The sequence below is a fragment of the Oncorhynchus clarkii genome, chromosome 13 (assembly GCF_045791955.1).
Source record: "Oncorhynchus clarkii lewisi isolate Uvic-CL-2024 chromosome 13, UVic_Ocla_1.0, whole genome shotgun sequence".
NCBI classification, from domain to species: domain Eukaryota; kingdom Metazoa; phylum Chordata; class Actinopteri; order Salmoniformes; family Salmonidae; genus Oncorhynchus; species Oncorhynchus clarkii.
Window position 1 is genome coordinate 48,720,291 of NC_092159.1, and position 20,634 is coordinate 48,740,924.

Consider the following 20,634-nt stretch of genomic DNA (forward strand, 5'->3'; position numbering starts at 1 on the left):
CAGTATGGTGAATTTGACATATTCTACTATTGTAAAATAGCTGTCAGTATGGTGAATTTGACATATTCTACTATTGTAAAATAGTTGTCAGTATGGTGAATTTGACATATTCTACTATTGTAAAATAGTTGTCAGTATGGTGAATTTGACATATTCTACTATTGTAAAATAGTTGTCAGTATGGTGAATTTGACATATTCTACTATGGTAAAATAGTTGTCAGTATGGTGAATTTGACATATTCTACTATTGTAAAATAGCTGTCAGTATGGTGAATTTGACATATTCTACTATGGTAAAATAGCTGTCAGTATGGTGAATTTGACATATTCTACTATGGTAAAATAGTTGTCAGTATGGGGAATTTGACATATTCTACTATGGTAAAATAGCTGTCAGTATGGTGAATTTGACATATTCTACTATGGTAAAATAGTTGTCAGTATGGTGAATTTGACATATTCTACTATGGTAAAATAGCTGTCAGTATGGGGAATTTGAGATATTCTACTATGGTAAAATAGTTGTCAGTATGGTGAATTTGACATATTCTACTATGGTAAAATAGTTGTCAGTATGGTGAATTTGACATATTCTACTATGGTAAAATAGCTGTCAGTATGGAGAATTTGACATATTCTACTGTGGTAGAATAGCTGCATAGTATCTTGAATTTGACATATTCTTCTGTGGTAAAATAGCTGCATAGTATGTTGAATTTGACATATTCTACTATGGTAAAATCGTTGTCAGTATGGTGATTTTGACATATTCTACTATTGTAAAATAGTTGTCAGTATGGTGAATTTGACATATTCTACTATTGTAAAATAGCTGTCAGTATGGTGAATTTGACATATTCTACTATTGTAAAATAGTTGTCAGTATGGTGAATTTGACATATTCTACTATTGTAAAATAGCTGCATAGTATGGTGAATTTGACATATTCTACTATGGTAAAATAGCTGTCAGTATGGGGAATTTGACATATTCTACTGTGGTAGAATAGCTGCATAGTATCTTGAATTTGACATATTCTTCTGTGGTAAAATAGCTGCATAGTATGTTGAATTTGACATATTCTATTATGGTAAAATAGCTGTCAGTATGGTGAATTTGACATATTCTACTATGGTAAAATAGTTGTCAGTATGGTGAATTTGACATATTCTACTATGGTAAAATAGTTGTCAGTATGGTGAATTTCACATATTCTACTGTGGTATAATAGCTGCATAGTATGTTGAATTTGACATATTCTACTATGGTAAAATAGTTGTCAGTATGGTGAATTTGACATATTCTACTATGGTAAAATAGCTGTCAGTATGGTGAATTTGACATATTCTATTATGGTAAAATAGCTGTCAGTATGGTGAATTTGACATATTCTACTATGGTAAAATAGCTGTCAGTATGGGGAATTTGACATATTCTACTATGGTAAAATAGTTGTCAGTATGGTGAATTTGACATATTCTACTATGGTAAAATAGCTGTCAGTATGGTGAATTTGACATATTCTACTATGGTAAAATAGCTGTCAGTATGGGGAATTTGACATATTCTACTATGGTAAAATAGCTGTCAGTATGGTGAATTTGACATATTCTACTATTGTAAAATAGTTGTCAGTATGGTGAATTTGACATATTCTACTATGGTAAAATAGCTGTCAGTATGGGGAATTTGACATATTCTACTATGGTAAAATAGCTGTCAGTATGGTGAATTTGACATATTCTACTATGGTAAAATAGCTGTCAGTATGGGGAATTTGACATATTCTACTATGGTAAAATAGCTGTCAGTATGGGGAATTTGACATATTCTACTATGGTAAAATAGCTGTCAGTATGGTGAATTTGACATATTCTACTATTGTAAAATAGTTGTCAGTATGGTGAATTTGACATATTCTACTATGGTAAAATAGTTGTCAGTATGGTGAATTTGACATATTCTACTATGGTAAAATAGCTGTCAGTATGGTGAATTTGACATATTCTACTATGGTAAAATAGCTGTCAGTATGGGGAATTTGACATATTCTACTATGGTAAAATAGTTGTCAGTATGGTGAATTTGACATATTCTACTATGGTAAAATAGTTGTCAGTATGGTGAATTTGACATATTCTACTATGGTAAAATAGCTGTCAGTATGGGGAATTTGACATATTCTACTATGGTAAAATAGCTGTCAGTATGGTGAATTTGACATATTCTACTATGGTAAAATAGCTGTCAGTATGGGGAATTTGACATATTCTACTATGGTAAAATAGCTGTCAGTATGGTGAATTTGACATATTCTACTATTGTAAAATAGTTGTCAGTATGGTGAATTTGACATATTCTACTATGGTAAAATAGCTGTCAGTATGGGGAATTTGACATATTCTACTATGGTAAAATAGTTGTCAGTATGGTGAATTTGACATATTCTACTATTGTAAAATAGTTGTCAGTATGGTGAATTTGACATATTCTACTATGGTAAAATAGCTGTCAGTATGGGGAATTTGACATATTCTACTATGGTAAAATAGTTGTCAGTATGGTGAATTTGACATATTCTACTATGGTAAAATAGTTGTCAGTATGGTGAATTTGACATATTCTACTATGGTAAAATAGTTGTCAGTATGGTGAATTTGACATATTCTACTATGGTAAAATAGTTGTCAGTATGGTGAATTTGACATATTCTACTATGGTAAAATAGCTGTCAGTATGGTGAATTTGACATATTCTACTATGGTAAAATAGTTGTCAGTATGGTGAATTTGACATATTCTACTATTGTAAAATAGTTGTCAGTATGGTGAATTTGACATATTCTACTATGGTAAAATAGTTGTCAGTATGGTGAATTTGACATATTCTACTATGGTAAAATAGTTGTCAGTATGGTGAATTTGACATATTCTACTATGGTAAAATAGTTGTCAGTATGGTGAATTTGACATATTCTACTATGGTAAAATAGCTGTCAGTATGGGGAATTTGACATATTCTACTATGGTAAAATAGCTGTTTGCTGAATTCCCCATATTTAACTCGGAGAAAGTGTCTGTGGATAATCCTGGCTTAGCGGCTGCTCCTCAGGAGGCAGTGCAATATGTTGAGGGACATTCTCAGAGGTTTATATACATTTACAGCTAATTAGCTAATTTGACCAATTAGGCAGGGCTTTTTGGCTGGCCTAGCCCAGGCCCCTGCAGGCATAGAGAGCAACTTTCCCTCCTCTCCTTTCAGGGGGAGGGCTTGTCCCCCTTTCACAGAGCCTACATGATTGATGTGTACAGCATGTTGAATCTCATTGGCGGAAATAAATAAAACCCTTCAGGTTTCCACGTTTTCCAGAGAGCCCGGCTTCTCAAAAATGCACTTTGATTTCGCCACAACGTTTCCAGTTAAGTTCAATCAACTCCAACTCACGCAGAATCAGCTCCACTCTTTGACATCTTCATGTATTTGCTGACATCACAGTCTACTCCTGCACCCTTGTACACTCTGGGTAGTTGTGTAACGTTAACGATGCCTAACCTAACGAGCCGAGGCACAACCTTATGACCGTCATATGTAATATTCCATCCCTTCCTGCTTCCAAGCCTTTATTAACAATCCTACTGGTAATGGTCTTAAGGCTGAGGTTCCTTAAACACCTCCGGTCATCAACCTAATTTAAGATAATGCCAGGTGTGTGTTGTGTTGTTGAGCGGTACTGACCGGTACAGTCGTGTTGGCGGTGATGGCGGGCGTGTTGTTGTCGGTGCCCGGCGGCTCACTGTGCGTCTGTGTGGGGGTGTAGAGGGTCATGGCATGCTCGGGCACCCTGTTCTGCCCGGTGTAGTCCTGCGTGGGGAGGGGGTGGGGTGCCGCAAACTCGGCCGGGATGCCATTCTGTGGGGGAGGCGGGTACTGGGCAGGCGTGTACGGCTGGGCCATGGCTTCTGGGGGGTTGGTGGCCTCTTGGTTACCCTATTAAGACAAAGAGGAGAAGACAGTGTTACATTCATTGTTCCACATCACTTGTGATTAAAGTTACATTGTTAGAACAGCGGAGTACGTTGTTAGTAGTACTAAAGAACAACGCAGCATGAAAGCATGCTGGTTTCCCCTGTGCTTTGGAAGTAGCTGGGGAGATGAAGAGTTGTCCTGCAAACTAAGTATCTCAGGGAAATAGCTATCATATCATATTTCACCCCAGATTAGAGGATTCCTTGATCATTATTAATGAACATAGTTTATGGTGTGTAGAGCACGGCTCTCTGGTGGTGGGGCAGGAGCGAGGAGGAAACTCAATTGCACTCATGGCAAAGCGCAAGAGGAAAGATCAATTAATTGATACAATTCTGATTAGAGGCTTTGATTCAAATGACAGGTCGGTTATAGGAGCAGCCGATTCCTTTCTGTGTTCCACTTTTCTGCTTTGAACACCTACTACCTGCATCTTACTTGATACATCTGTCCTGTCCTTGGCTCTTCCTTCTCACCCCCTCCCTCACTCATATTCCTCTTTCATTCTGTCCTACTCGTCTTGTTCTGTCTCTGTGCTCCTGAGTGACTTAAGTGACAGATGGCTGGTAGAGACGTGGCAGGCGCTTTGCAAACCCTTTCTCTCGTGTGGGCGCTTAAGATGATGAGCTGTTGAATTAATGGACTTTTCTGGCTGGTGCACATTGTTAAGCAAAGCAATGGTAGGACTAGAGGAGAGCATGTCTTATTGTTCTACCACACTGAGCCCTGCTGGAACAGATACCACACCTCTACATTAAAACCCCAACAACTGTGTTTTAAAAAAGCAATGGTAGGACTAGAGGAGAGCATGTCTTATTGTTCTACCACACTGAGCCCTGCTGGAACAGATACCACACCTCTACATTAAAACCCCAACAACTGTGTTTTAAAAAAGCAATGGTAGGACTAGAGGAGAGCATGTCTTATTGTTCTACCACACTGAGCCCTGCTGGAACAGATACCACACCTCTACATTAAAACCCCAACAACTGTGTTTTAAAAAAGGTGAGACAATACCGGCAGAATCCAATAACACATTCCCACCAAATATCCCCAATCAAATTTGAAGATACAGATCACAAGAGCTGAACGCATAACTCCTCCGATAAGAGAAGACAAAGAGGCTTATGGGTAAGGGGGAAACAATAACAGTAAACAGATAGAGAAGTTTCTGTCTCTTCCAAGCCTTAACTGGCTAGGGACGGAGAGAGGAGAGATAAATGCTTTTTATTCCTTTTTTCTCACTTGTGTGCATTGCTGTTTGGGCTCTATGTTGCAGGCTTCCACAGACAGCCGTAGCTAGTTGGGCTGCAGGAGGAGAGGAGGCCTGTGCTTTAATGAGGGAGGGGAGCCGTGCAGCATAGCGCCCAGCGCTGTAAATGTTTTGGAAACAATGATACACTGACGTGTTGCCAAACAAACCACAGTCCAAACCACTTGGCCAATTAAGGAAATGCCTCCATTATCTAAATGAAAAAAGAAAGGCCCTTCAGCCTTGAGAGATGAGGAGGATCGACCAGCTTCAAGAGAGGCCACAGTCTCAAGGCCTGGGCCCTCAACACCTCCGTGACCTCAGCTACCCTGCCTCCATCTCTCTCCTCTTACCTCCCCTCTCGTTCCCCCCGTCTCTTTCTTCCCTCCCTCTTCGTGCTGAAACTTTTTTAATCTCTCCCCCCGTGCTCTACTTTTCATCTCCCTCTAGTCATGGCGTTATATAACCCACTTGCATTGCAGGGCATCCTTATTCAAGTCGACTCTTGATGTCGGCAATTTTAAACTTTTAAGCACCCACTTCAAGGAAGGGGGCTGGTTAGCTACCTAAAAACAGAAGCTTCTCATGGCACAGCAGCAGCTGAGACCTTTCACATAGTTTCCTCATGAACCGGTTCAAGTGGTCTAACATCAACAAATCAGTTAGGAAAGAAAGCTTGAGTCCAGATGACAACAAGGCATATATGAGAAACAGTTTTCACACCATATGGGAGATCAAGGCTACATTAGAGGATTCTGTTAGACATGGAGAGGCACAGAGCACCAGTGTACTTGTGTCACGCCTATTGTTCTTGGAGCATAAAACAAGGGCATGGGACTGAAATAAAGCCATGTGACACACAACACTGGGTAACAGCCTGGAGCTGGGAGGGAGAGCGAAAGCGCGCGTGCGCGCGCGAGAGAGAGAGAGAGACAGAGAGAGAGAGAGAGACAGAGAGAGAGAGAGACAGAGAGAGCGAGAGAGAAAGAAAGAAAGAGAGAGAAAGAAAGAAAGAGAGGGAGAGAGAGAGAGATGCAGCAACAAAGTGTTGTACTGCACTATACAGCACCACAGCACTGTTTCAAAGGGCAGCAAACCAAAAGCAAGGAGTGGGGATCTATGGGTGTGAGTAGAGAACGGGGCTCATTAGTGAAACACAAAGTAACTCTGGCTCTTGTATGATCTTCCCCTTCTCTCTGATGTATGTGACAAACAAGTTATTCAACTGGAAATGAACTAGAAGAGAAAAAAGGGCCCATGCAAATCAGCAGCGTTGGTCCCGCTGTGACCGCACATCCTTTTAGCTGGTGATAATCCACAGTGCCTGATGAAAACCCCCACACCATATCAACCATAAAGCTCCCAGAGGCAGGTTGCAGTTCCCATCTCTCCCATCTCTCACGGCTCTGACGGGGAGATGTTAAGTTATGGCCGGAGAGAAACTGCTCCTAGTCGTTTGTGTGGTGTTATGAGGCCCCGGGCGGCAGGCGGCGTTCGTCCACCTGCAGGCGTGTTAACGATGGACAAGCAGGTCCCACCGTGGTAATTCAGCACCCCCGCACAAGGCCAGACGGTGGGAATTAGCTAAACCCCTCCTCCATCGACAGGACCAGGGGGAATACAGGAATCCAGACAGAACGCCCAGTCTGTATCGATCTCCTATCTCTCTCTCGCTATCTCTTACTCCCACCTCTCTCTCTCTTCATCTCTCTCCTTTACCCCTCAGCCCCTACTACAGAAGAGCACAATAAAAAACACTCTCTTTAATGTTAAGCACTCTCCCAGTGTAAAATTGGATTGAAACCCTTACTTAACGAAATCACTTTTGGTACCAGAGTTTTTGTTTTTACAGTCAGCATTAGGCAGCCCAGTCTAAGGTGCAGGGGGGTGAAGAGGTTGGGCAGGCCAAAATGGCTTGGACTTCCAGACTAGAGAGAAACACAGGGCAATGGACAGGTGGAGAGTGATGCTACTGTAATGCTAATAACTGGTGTTAGCTCTTTTGATGATGGAAGCTCCATTTCATCTCCATGGATACCGTGGGTAGAGTTCTTGGCCAGTGGCCAACAATCTCTGATCTCTTCAGCAAAGCTGCTGGGGCAAAGCTGCTGGGGACAGAGATGAGCTGAGGACATACAGTAGCTGGGAAGAACTCATATCAGCAGAGTGGTGTCAGTTCCTGTACTGTGCATGGGAGGTCAGAGGGTAAAGCTAAGGCTAACAGTAGGTGACTAATTGTGTTGCATTGAATCCAGGTGGAAATCACTGAAATGGGAGCCATTGATGGTATCAGCTATGGACGTGTGATGGAGTGAGCAGCGTTATGGCTTTCACTTAGACACACCGAGTCAGCCACTCAGACTCATGTGTTTTGTCTTGTTTTTTAGGGGGTGGATCAGCTTTTATATTGTGCAGAGATTGTTGCTTCCATCAATGTAATTGTCTGCATCATTTCCAGTTCCTCATATATTTGTTGGGTAAATACATACATGCATACATACATACATACATACATACCCAAATACATATACAACATAAACATTCATACACACACACACACACACACACACACACACACACACACACACACACACACACATACATACATACATACATACATACATACATACATACATACATACATACATACATACATACATACATACATACAGTTTAAATCGGAAGTTTACATACACTTAGGTTGGAGTCATTAAAACTTGTTTTCAACCATTCCACAAATGTCTTGTTAACAAACTATAGTTTTGGCAAGTCAGTTAGGACATCTACTTTGTGTAAGACACAAGTCATTTTTATAACAATTGTTTACAGACAGATTATTTCACTTATAATTCACTGTATCACAATTCCAGTGGGTCAGAAGTTTACATACATTAAGTTGACTGTGCCTATAAACAGCTTGGAAAAGTCCAGAAAATGATGTCATGGCTTTAGAAGCTTCTGATAGGCTAATTGACATCATTTGAGTCAATTGGAGGTGTACCTGCGGATGTATTTCAAGGCCAACCTTCAAACTCAGTGCCTCTTTGCTTCACACCATGGGAAAATCAAAAGAAATCAGCCAAAAAATGTGTAGATCTCCACAAGTCTGGTTCATCCTTGGGAGCAATTTCCAAAAGCCTGAAGGTACCACATTCATCTGTACAAACAATAGTACGCAAGTATAAACACCATGGGACCACGCAGCTGCCATACCGCTCAGGAAGGAGACACATTCTGTCTCCTAGAGATGAACGTACTTTGGTGCGAAAAGTGCAAATCAATCCCAGAACAACAGCAAAGGAACTTGTGAAGATGCTGGAGGAAACAGGTTCAAAGGTATCTATATCCACAGTAAAACGAGTCCTATATCAACTTAACTTGAAAGGCCGCTCAGCAAGGAAGAAACCACTGCTCCAAAACTGCCATAAAAACTGCCATGTGCAACTGCACACGGGGACAAAGATCACACTTTTTGGAGAAATGTCCTCTGGTCTGATGAAACAAAAATAGAACTGTTTGGCCATAATGACCATCGTCATAATTGGAGGAGAAAGGGGGAGGCTTGCAAGCCGAAGAACACCATCCCAACCGTGAAGCACAGGGGTGGCAGCATCATGTTGTGGAGGTGCTTTGCTGCAGGAGAGACTGGTGCACTTCACAAAATAAATGGCACCATGAGGAAGGACAATTATATGGATATATTGAAGCAACATCTCAAGACATCAGTCAGGAAGTTAAAGCTTGGTCACAAATGGGTCTTCCAAATGAACAATGACCCCAAGCATACTTCCAAAGTTGTGGCAAAATCTCTTAAAGACAACAAAGTCAAGTTATTGGAGTTGCCATCACAAAGCCCTGACCTCAATCCCATAGACAATTTGTGGGCAGTGCGGAGAAAGCTTGTGCGAGCAAGGAGGCCTACAAACCTGACTCAGTTACACCAGCTCTGTCAGGAAGAATGGGCCAAAATTCACCCAACTTATTGTGGGAAGCTTGTGGGAGGCTACCCGAAACGTTTGACACAAGTTAAACAATTATAAGGCAATGCTACCAAATACTAATTGAGTGTACGTAAATTTCTGACCCACTGGGAATGTGATGAAAGAAATAAAAGCTGAAATAAATCATTCTCTCTACTATTATTCTGACATTTCACATTCTTAAAATAAAGCGGTGATCCTAAAACAGGGCATTTTTTACTGGGATTAAATGTCAGGAATTGTGAAAAACTGAGTTTAAATGTATTTGTCTAAGGTGTATGTAAACTTCCGACTTCAACTATACATACATACATACATACATACATACATACATACATACAGATACATACATACATACATACATACATACATACACATACCCATATACATACATAAACATTCATACATACATAAACATTCATACATTTACACATATACATATATATACAGTATATCACAAAAGTGAGTACACCCCTCACATTTTTGTAAATATGTGAGTATGTCTTTTCAACACTGAAGAAATGACACTTTGCTACAATGTAAAGTGGTGAGTGTACAGCTTGTATAACAGTGTGAATTTGCTGTCCCCTCAAAATAACTCAACACACAGCCATTAATATCTAAACCGCTGGCAACAAAAGTGAGTACACCCCTAGGTGAAAATGTCCAAATTGGGCCCAAAGTGTCAATATTTTGTGTGGCCACCATCATTTTCCAGCACTGCCTTAACCCTCTTGGGCATGGAGTTCACCAGAGCTTCACAGGTTGCCACTGGAGTCCTCTTCCACACCTCCATGACGACATCACGGAGCTGGTGGATGTTAGAGACCTTGCACTCCTCCACCTTCCGTTTGAGGATGCCCCACAGATTATCAATAGGGTTTAGGTCTGGAGACATGCTTAGCCAGTCCATCACCTTTACCCTCAGCTTCTTTAGCAAGGCAATGGTCGTCTTGGAGGTGTGTTTGGGGTCGTTATCATGTTGGAATACTGCCCTGCGGCCCAGTCTCTGAAGGGAGGGGATCATGCTCTGCTTCAGTATGTCACAGTACATGTTGGCATTCATGGTTCCCTCAATGAACTGTAGCTCCCCAGTGCCGTGCCCAGTGGGGCTGCACTCATGCAGCCCCAGACCATGACACTCCCACCACCATGCTTGACTGTAGGCAAGACACACTTGTCTTTGTACTCCTCACCTGGTTGCCGCTTGACACCATCTGAACCAAATAAGTTTATCTTGGTCTCATCAGACCACAGGACATGGTTCCAGTAATCCATGTCCTTAGTCTGCTTGTCTTCAGCAAACTGTTTGCGGGCTTTCTTGTGCATCATCTTTAGAAGAGGCTTCCTTCTGGGATGACAGCCATGCAGACCAATTTGATGCAGTGTACAGTGTATGGTCTGAGCACTGACAGGCTGACCCCCCACCCCTTCAACCTCTGCAGCAATGCTGGCAGCACTCATACGTCTATTTCCCAAAGACAGCCTCTGGATATGACGCTGAGCACGTGCACTCAACTTCTTTGGTCGACCATGGCGAGTGTTCTGAGTGGAACCTGTCCAGTTAAACCGCTGTATGCTCTTGGCCACCGTGCTGCAGCTCAGTTTCAGGGTCTTGGCAATCTTCTTATAGCCCAGGCCATCTTTATGTAGAGCAACAAATCTTTTTTTCAGATCCTCAGAGACTTCTTTGCCATGAGGTGCCATGTTGAACTTCCAGTGACCAGTCAGTATGAGGGAGTGTGAGAGCGATGACAACAAATTTAACACACCTGCTCCCCATTCACACCTGAGACCTTGCAACACTAACGAGTCACATGACACCGGGGAGGGAAAATGGCTAATTGGGCCCAATTTGGACATTTTCACTTAGGGGTGTACTCACTTTTGTTGCCAGCGGTTTAGACATTAATGGCTGTGTGTTGAGTTATTTTGAGGGGACAGCAAATTTACACTGTTATACAAGCTGTACACTCACTACTTTACATTGTAGCAAAGTGTCATTTCTTCAGTGTTGTCACATGAAAAGATATACTCAAATATTTACAAAAATATTTACAAAAATGTGAGGGGTGTACTCACTTTTGTGATATACTGTATATATACACATTTTTGTTTTGAATATACCTTTGTTATTCCCCGCAAACCCTACCACCCCTCCCCCAATTGGAGTAAACTAATAAAGACTCACTTGTTAGGGACTGGAAGACCTTGAAAAGGTCTCTACCACACAGGTTTATCTGTCACCAGATCCAACATCAGACCTGTTACAATATTAGATGATCCGTTTGAGATGTTGAACTACAAGAAAACCAGGTGAATATTGAGAATGTGTTCCTTTCTGGGTGATTCAGCATATATTTGTGTACTGTAGTCTACATTAGTTACTGAACTGGCATGTTGACAGGAACCCTTTAAAATGGCTCAAGTTTACAGAACCTATCCAGTGCAGTGTTTCCAAAGGAGAGGAAGGGAAAGAGTGTGGAGTGTTTTATAGCGACAGCACAGCTCCAAGACATAGAGAAGAGAAGCACTCATCTCACTTTAATGACTCCCTCACTGAGAGGAAGGCAAACTTGTGACAAATCCCGTTGGGCCATTGCAGCAGAAAACAGAGTGGGGACAATCGGAGAGTGTCTCGTAGCTCAACAGTAGCCAACGTAGAGCATGCAACACACACGAAACACAGCGAGGACTTTCAGCCAGCCAGGCACATAAAAGCCCCTTGTTGTTTTCGTCCCGGCTACTGACGCCCAGCTAATTGAACCCCAACAAACAGACATGCAGAAAAAGCAGGCAGGCCAGTGAGGCAGGCCTGGGATGATTTTGAACATTCAGCAACTGGCAATAGTTTTGTCTTAACAGGCACACATAAATAAAGCTTGAGTCTAGCTAGGTCCATTTTAATCAGGCAAGCCATATGATCGTGCTCCAACACTGCGTTAGCGTTAGCAGCGCTAGCATCTCACCAGAGGCTGCAGCCAGCCAGGGAGAGCCTGTTAATTACAACCACCTGCCAACCATTCAAGGTGAGTCTGAAAAGCCCAACTCGGAGGCAGAGGTAAACAACAACAACAGAACAAATCCTCCAGTTGGGTTTCTCATGATGAAGCAGATTTCCGGCGCACCGGCTGGCTTTTCCCCTCATTGTCTCCCAATTACAGTGAAACTTTGGGAGAGACAGAGGGGAGAGAGCATGGAGAGGTTGAAATGCAGCGGCACAATTTAATGCAGATTTGAAGCCCCTGAGAAAAGCTTTTGCATCCCCCTAGCTACTCCCAGTGTTCTTCCATACCACTCTTCAGCGGTGTGGGATTCCAAATAGGCTAGGCACAGCCCTATTATTTTCCTTCACATTTCCTCTCTTGCCAACTCTCATCTCTCATTTTTCCACCTCATTTGTGGAAGAATCTATCCATGAAGTTAAATACTGCATCTACACTCGGCCCCCCAGAGTGAATTGAGATTTTTTTTGCACTCTGTTCTATTTATTTTTTCTTCAGGAGCCTTAATCGTTTACATGTCACATATGTTTCATTGCTTCTAACATGATTTTTCCTAATTATTTTGGAGCATTTATTTGTGATTCATGGCGTGTTCACACACTAGACGGAACTAGGAAACTCAGAAATTGAACGCAGCAGGTGTAGAACTTGCAACCAGTCGGAAATTTCAGAGTTTCCTAGTTCCAACTAGCATGTGAACGCGGCTCCATCCTTGGACAGGGTATTAAAGGGAGAGTTCATTTCCCTCTATCCCTTGTTGATTTCTTTATTACATTGCTGCCGCACTGCACAACACCACACACCGAGCCTCAGCCTGTGCTGATCGAGACGGGACTGCTCTTAGCGTCTGCTGTGCCACGACTAGCAAGTGTTACTATACCTCAGAGACGACTGGAGCGCCACTTAATAAACAGAGCAGACAGAGGATCACTTTGAACTCCTGTGACATGTAATGAACCTGTCCGTCTCCTCCTCAGCCACCCGCCTGCTGTAGCAGCCATGCATGGGTCTGATCTGTCTGGGGCTGGAGAACGGCGCATTAAAAAGCTCCTAATAAACCAACAGGATCTTTAAAAACAACTATCATTTACAGATGATCAGACCCGCCATGTTTTCCCCACACCATAAAAGCAGATAATTGCCTCTTTCAATGTTGTTGCCTTTTTGTTGCGTAACAGACATTTACATCGGGGACTAATTATTCCAGACTTGTTGTCGGAATTCAAATAGACATGTGGGCTGTGTGTCGTTTTTAAAATCAACTAAGCCCACAGGCGTTGCTTTAGACCTGATCAAATGTACTACAGTAAATCTCAGCCCGATACACGGTAGTCTTTTTTTCTCAACTGTCCTTCTCATGTAACAAATGACATGAACAGATTGATATTGGTATACTTTATTACACATGTTCAAAATTGATAACACTCTTCAATTTCTAGAAATTGCTATTGGTCACGGAGATAAAGACCTATCTGAAATGAAAATTGATGAACAGTTGATCAGGGACATTCTTTTGATTCTGGTCATACACGTGTGAATCAATTCTCGTACCGTGCCGATCCACTGATCTACACCAGATCTAGTTTAGCTGGCAAATGAGTATTTTTCTACTGTAATTCAACACTGTTGAAGTGACACCAACATTTGGTTAGGAACCAGCTGTGTGCCATTGTGATGTGGTCTCTCTTTGAGGGTTATGATAAGAGGCCAGACTGCCTCATGAGAGACAAATGCCAGCGCTTAAACATGCAGGAATCTTAACATGACATTCGTTGACCGCTGTGACAATGGCAAACATATGCAAATGAGACAGAGTGTCGCTCTCATCATGACCCTGTCACTGAGACACTGACCCCTCCTACTGTAGAGAGAGATAGAGAGAGGGGGGAGAGCAAACACAGAAATAAAAATATCCTAATACCAGGGAGCAAACAGGTAAAAGGCACCATTTACACTGTCTAACTCTTGTCTTCCTTTTCTCAGCTCTATTCTTCCTCCCTTTGTAATCCTTCTCTTTGGTTTCCCTTTGGCTCGGTGGGTTTCTCTTTGCTCTGCGGAGGAGGGCACGGGGAGGGGAGGGACAGATTTACATGGGCCATATTCTTTGAAGTGAACATGCCTACTACTCCCTGCTGTAGCCCAAGCTCATCTAATCAGCAGCTAATTCCAGTTATTAAGATTTGAGAGATAACTTTGATTCATCACAGTCCATCTACCCCAATCGGTTAATCACTGTCGTCCTAAGCTCTTTTTAGTCCTCCTTTTGTTTCCAGCCCCTCTGGCACTCGGCTATGGGAGAAAAGGAGAGAAGATATTAACAATATTAATGACCCGTGATCCTCGTCTCCTTAATGAGAAGGGTTATTAACTGTGATTATATGTGATGAAATGGTGGTAATTCTTGAAAGCTTGGGAAAACTTGTACCATCGCTTGTCTGCTGATTTGCTCGTCTGATGTTGAAAAGGGGAAGAGGTGAGCGTGGTGCAGAAGTAGTGTGTGATACAGCGGGGAGGGGAGGAGCGAGGGAAGGAGAGAACGGAGATGGAGACGCAGAGGAGGCTGGAAGGGATTTTAAGAGGGGTTCAAATCAGGGAAACTGAGGATGGTCCTATTACAGACAGACACATCGGAGACGCTTACATCGGAGAGCTCTTCCACTCCAGATACATATGTATTTCACTCTTTAATAGGCCGCAGATAGAGACAGCTTTTCCAACTCAGGAAATGTGTCTGCTGAAAACTCTGTCACGTCTTTCGTCCCAAATTCTCTCCCCTCTTCGGGGCTAACTAGTGGGTGCACTCCCCAGACACACGTCTGCAGGTTGACATTGCTGAATGGCTGTTTAAATGCCTATACCGCTCTGCCAGATCCCTGATACAGCATTCCAGCTTTTTCTCTTTCCAATTATAGGGAAGTAGTGGAGGGAGCTGGTGAAGAGGAGTCAGCTCCATATGATTCCCTCTAAAGGGGGAGGGAACCGGGTGTCTGCTAAATCATTGATGTGCAGTAAGACTGTTTCATTGTAGATGGGTTAGCAGCAGACAGCTAACAATCCTGAATTATTCATCCCTGTCCCGTGAAGAGAAGACCAAGACTAGAATGAGGCTCTGCCTCTCTGCTGCTCCTCCTCCTCTCACTCCCCCCTCCCCTGGGACAGATTGGGGGAGAGAGACACGGAGGAGGAGCAGAGACCACTGCACGGCGTGGTGCTACCTGACCGCTTTAAACACCTCTCTTTATCTGGGCTAACTCCTGCATGGAGCTGTGGCTGCTGCTGGTGCTTCAGTCTCCTTCACACTCACAGTGTCAAGCTACAACTACACCCACTACTACACTGGTAACCACAGAGGATTCTCATGTTATACAGAGAAAAAACACCCCCATTCGTAATGGTTACAGAAGTAGTCAGAGTAATAATGCTATTTAAAACAGACACGGGGCCTGTTTTTTAAAAGGTGTTGTTTAAAAGTTACAAACACTCCTAAAGTGATCCATCCCTAAAAGGCTGGCAAAGGGGAATTACAATCACCATCTGAAACCTGGCAGTGTATGGCCGAATCACCTGATGGGCCATTTTAGATAATAATCCTGTTTAGAGAGCCCAGTACACCTTTCAGAGAGTGGAGATTGGATTGTTTGCATTAGTGACCTGTGGAGGAAGTCGAGGCAGTGTGAAGAAAAGCAATAGCCCAATTGCCCCTAGCTTTTATTAGATTCAATTCCGTCTTTCATAAACAATACCTTACTTTTCAAAAAGAAGGAAAAAAATCTACTTAGTGTGGGTAACCTGGCACTTCCCGGACACACTCCATTTATTTTCCCCAATTAAATCTCTTTAATTGGATTGAGGGCTGGCACCTGGTTTACACTCTGTCAACCACGCAATCCACAGTAATTGATGCTGGAGCAGAGCAGAGCAGAGCCGTAGCGGGTGCATTGTGTGTGTGGGAGGGAGGCCGACCGAAGGGGGTGGGATTTAGAACATGTCTCAATACTCCACAATTTCACTGTGATCAATTTATCAATGGCGTTTCTCCCCCTTTCACCACCTCTAAGATGGGAAATGCCTTCACACACACACGCACACAGACATACAGACACGTATGCGTTCACACACACAATTGCATTGCAGGCACACATTCACACCCACACTGTGCATGTACACACACCCACACGTTAACCCTCACACACATGATAATAAAGAACATTAACATTAACATACAGTACATGCACACCTACACAAATTCAGATCAGCTCCTGAATACAAATGCCTGCTGTGAATACAAATGCACGCCTCCACACACCACACACACACACAATCGTACAGAGATACAAATCGGAGAAATGCATCCAGCGCAGTGACAGCACCTTTAAAGACACTCTGAATCTCTCCGTCCCTGAGTTATAACTCTACAGCTATATGGATTCCAGGGGGAAAGAGAGAGAGAGGGAGAACGGGAGAGAGAGGGAGTGAAAGTGAGAGAGAGAGGAAGAGGTCGAGAGAAGAGCCGCCACAGTAAATAAAAAGACCATTTCCTCCAGTGACATGGCCATTCTGTTGGAGGCCTGACTCTAATTATTCTGAGCACTTTGAAGGATGGCTTTCCACTGCATTAATCTACACATCCCACTCCCCCATCCACAGTCCATGCACTTCTAACTACCCAACAACGCCCCACAAGTCTTCCTAAAACCAGTAGATAGGTGGTGTATTTTGTTCAGTCAGGTGAGGGGAAAACGTCCTTTAATCATGCATTTTGGTTCCCGTGATTTCAGTCGATAACACTTCTTGTATATTTCAGTTGAAAATGGACTCCAAAAACAACTCCACACCACATCCTAATGAAAACAGCAGCAGTACCCAAAATAAATCAGTGTTGTGTCATTATGTAAAGCCAGAGCTTGAAGGAGAATGTGGTTTGTTTTCCTCTGGGCTCACCTCTCTCTCGCAGCTCATTTGGAAGCAAAACCAATCAATAAATCACCCGAGACCATCAATCAATCAATGAACCTATCAATATTCACCGGATCAGACCCCTCCCCTGTGAGGCCATCTTCAGTAAGAATATGTCAGGCAAATGGGCTTTTAACATAATAGCTCTGTCCGCTCCTGCTGAGTGCAAGATTGATGTAATGCAACGTATACATGTTGACACAAGCTGTAATGGTGATACACAGCTGGCCCCAAGTTTCTCAGTAACAGAACCGGGGCACAAATCTGATAAAAAGCCCATTATGGTAAAAATAGTGAAATGGCTTAGATTCTTGATACGATAAGTGTACATTTTTCCAAATTACACCCAGACAGATCAAAACTCTCTTTCAAACAACATTACTCACTGATTAAGGGTGTTTTTTTTGTTTTGCTACGTTTAGAACTGAACTTTATAAAGAAGTGCCCACCGGTGCCTTAAAAAAAGTTTGATGGAGAGCAGGAGAGAGAATGCAATCTCTATTCATCAATTAGTGCAGTGTTCTGGCAGAGTGGTTAGCAGAGCAGAGCAGCGACGCCTCCAGCATATCCCTCCCTCATCCGCTGTGGGGCATCATGGGTAATGCGGCCACAGGAGGAAGAGAGAGCCTCTCCATAAGAGGTGAATTGTGGGACATTCTCATTCCAGTAAGTGATGAGGCAGTCATTCGGGCTCCCGAGTGGCACAACGGTCTAAGGCACTGTATCTCAGTGCTTGAGGCGTCACTACAGACACTCTGGTTTGATTCCAGGATGTATCACAACCGGCCATGATTGGGTGTCCCATAGGGCGGCGCACAATTGGTCCAGCGTCGTCCGGGTTTGGCCAGTGTAGGCCGGCATTGTAAATTAGAATTAGCTCTTAACTGACTTGCCTAGTTAAATAAAGGTTAAATAAAAATTAAATACATTTTTTTTAAACATAGGGAGGAGATCTGGTAGTGTGGTGCCAGGACATCAACATCTCCCTCAATGTCAGCAAGACAAAGAAGCTGATCGTGGCTCACAGGAAACGGAGGGGCGAGAACACCCCCATCCACATCATTTGGCCTGTAGTGGAGCGGGTCGAGAGCTTCAAGATTCTCGGTGTCCACATCACTAAGGAATTTACATTGTCCACACACACACCCACACAGTTGTGAAGAGGGCACGATAAGATCTGGCAAGGACCCTCATCACCGCTTGGTACGGCAACTGCAAGGCACCAGACAGCAAAGCAATACAGAGGGTGGTGAGTATGGCCCAGTACATCACTGTGACCGAGCTCCCTGCCATCCAGGACATCTCACCAGGCGGTGTCAGAGGACACCCCAAAGAATTGTCAAAGACTCCAGCCACCCAAGCCATAGACTGTTCTCTCTGCTACTGCTAATGACAAGTGGTACCAGTGCACCAAGTCTGGAACCAATAGGATCCTGAACAGCTTCTACCCCCAAGCCATAAGACTGCTAAACAAGACCACTAAATAGCTAATCAAATGGCTACCAGGACTAGCTGCATTGACCTTTTTTTGCACTAACTCTCTTGTACTGACTCTATGCACACACACACACACTGGACTCTGCCCACACACTCACACATTCTTACACTGACACCTCAACACACATATACACACATATATACAGTGGTGGAAAAAGTACTCAATACTTGAGTAAAAGTAAAGATAGAAAATTACTCTTATAAAAGTTAAAGTCACCCAGTAAAATACTACTTGAGTAAAAGTCTAAAAGTATTTTGTTTTATATATACTTAAGTGTCAAAAGTAAATGGAATTGCTAAAATATACTTAAGCATCAAAAGTAAAAGTATGAATCATTTCAAATTCCTTATATTAAGCAAACCATACAGCACCGTTTACATTTTTTTTAATTGACGCATAGGCAGGGCAGGGGCACACTCATATTTTACATTTGTGTTTAGTGGGTCCGCCAGATCAGATACAGTAGGGATGACCAGGGATGTTCTCTTGATAAGTGTGTGAATTGGAACATTTTCCTGTCAAAATGGAACAAGCACTTTTGAGTGTCAGGGAAAATGAATTGCGTAAAAAGTACATTATTTTCTTTAGGAATGTAGTGGTGTAAAGGTACAAGTTGGCAAAAATAGAAAGAGTAAAGTAAAGTACAGATATCCAAAAAACTACTTAAGTAGTATTTAAAGTATTTTTACTTAAGTACTTTATACCACTGCACGCACACACACACACACACACACACACACAAAAAATGCGCACACATGCATACTGATGCCCCACACACACTCATACTTCCACATTCACCACATACGCTGCTTCTGTCTATTATCTTTCCTGTTGCCCAGTCACTTTACCCCTACATACAGTGCCTTCAGAAAGTGTTCACAACCCTTGAAGTCTTCCACATTTTCTTGTGTTACAGCAGCGTTTCCCCAAACTCTGCCCTCAGGACCCCAAGGGGTGCACGTTTTGGTTTTTGCCCTAACACCACACAGCTGATTCAAATAATCAAAGCTTGATGATTAGTTGTTACTTGAATGAGCTGTGTAGTGCTAGGGCAAACAAACAAACATGCACCCCTTGGGGTTCCGAGGACCGAGGGAAACCCTGTGTTACAGCAGGAATTTAAAATGGTTCAAATATAGATTTTGTGTCACTGATCTACACACAATACCTCATAATCTCAAAGATGAATTATGTTTTTAGACATTTAAAAAAAAACTTTGTTATGACAAGCCTAAATATTTCAGGAGTAAAAACATAGTAAAGTTGCACGGATTCTGTGTTTAACATGACTTTTGAATGACCACCTCATCTCTGTACCCCACATATACAATTATCTGTAAAGTCCCTCAGTCGAGCAATGAATTTCAAACACAGATTCAAACACAAAGACCAGGGAGGCTTTCCAATTCCTTGAAAAAAAGGGCAAATATTGTACAATCCAAGTGTGCAAAGCTCTTAGAGACTTACCCAGAAAGACTCACAGCTGTAATCACTGCAAAAGGTGATTCTAACATGTATTGACTCAGGGGTGTGAATACTTATGTGAATGAGATATTTCTGTATTTCATTTTCAATAAACGTGCAAAAATGTCTAAAAACATTATTGGATATTATGTGTAGAAGGGTGAGAAAAAAAACATTGTATCCATTTTGAATTCAGGCTTAAACACAACCAAATGTGGAACAAGGGGTATGAATGCTTCTGAAGGCACTGTATATTTACATAGCTACCTCAATTACCACGTACCCCTGTCCATCATCCTGGTAATGGTGCTCCCAGCATAACGCCATACTGATTTGACTCATTATTGTAATTTGTTATTCACTGCATATTCATTCCTCGCCTCACTATTTCTATTTTTTATTCCGTTGTATCTTATCTTTAACTCTGCATTGTTGTCAACGGACCCGTAAG

General features: G+C 42.5%; 1 protein-coding gene across 3 annotated transcripts in view; it reads right to left on the reverse strand.

The window, feature by feature from the left end:
• Positions 1 to 20,634, reverse strand: part of LOC139364955 (RNA binding protein fox-1 homolog 3-like) — a 409,389-nt gene that overhangs the window by 45,086 nt on the left and 343,669 nt on the right. For all 3 annotated transcript variants that reach the window (XM_071102230.1, XM_071102231.1, XM_071102229.1), the window contains one exon: positions 3,738 to 3,989. In XM_071102230.1, the coding sequence (XP_070958331.1) occupies positions 3,738 to 3,989 (252 nt within the window). The remainder of the gene's footprint in view (positions 1 to 3,737; positions 3,990 to 20,634) is intronic.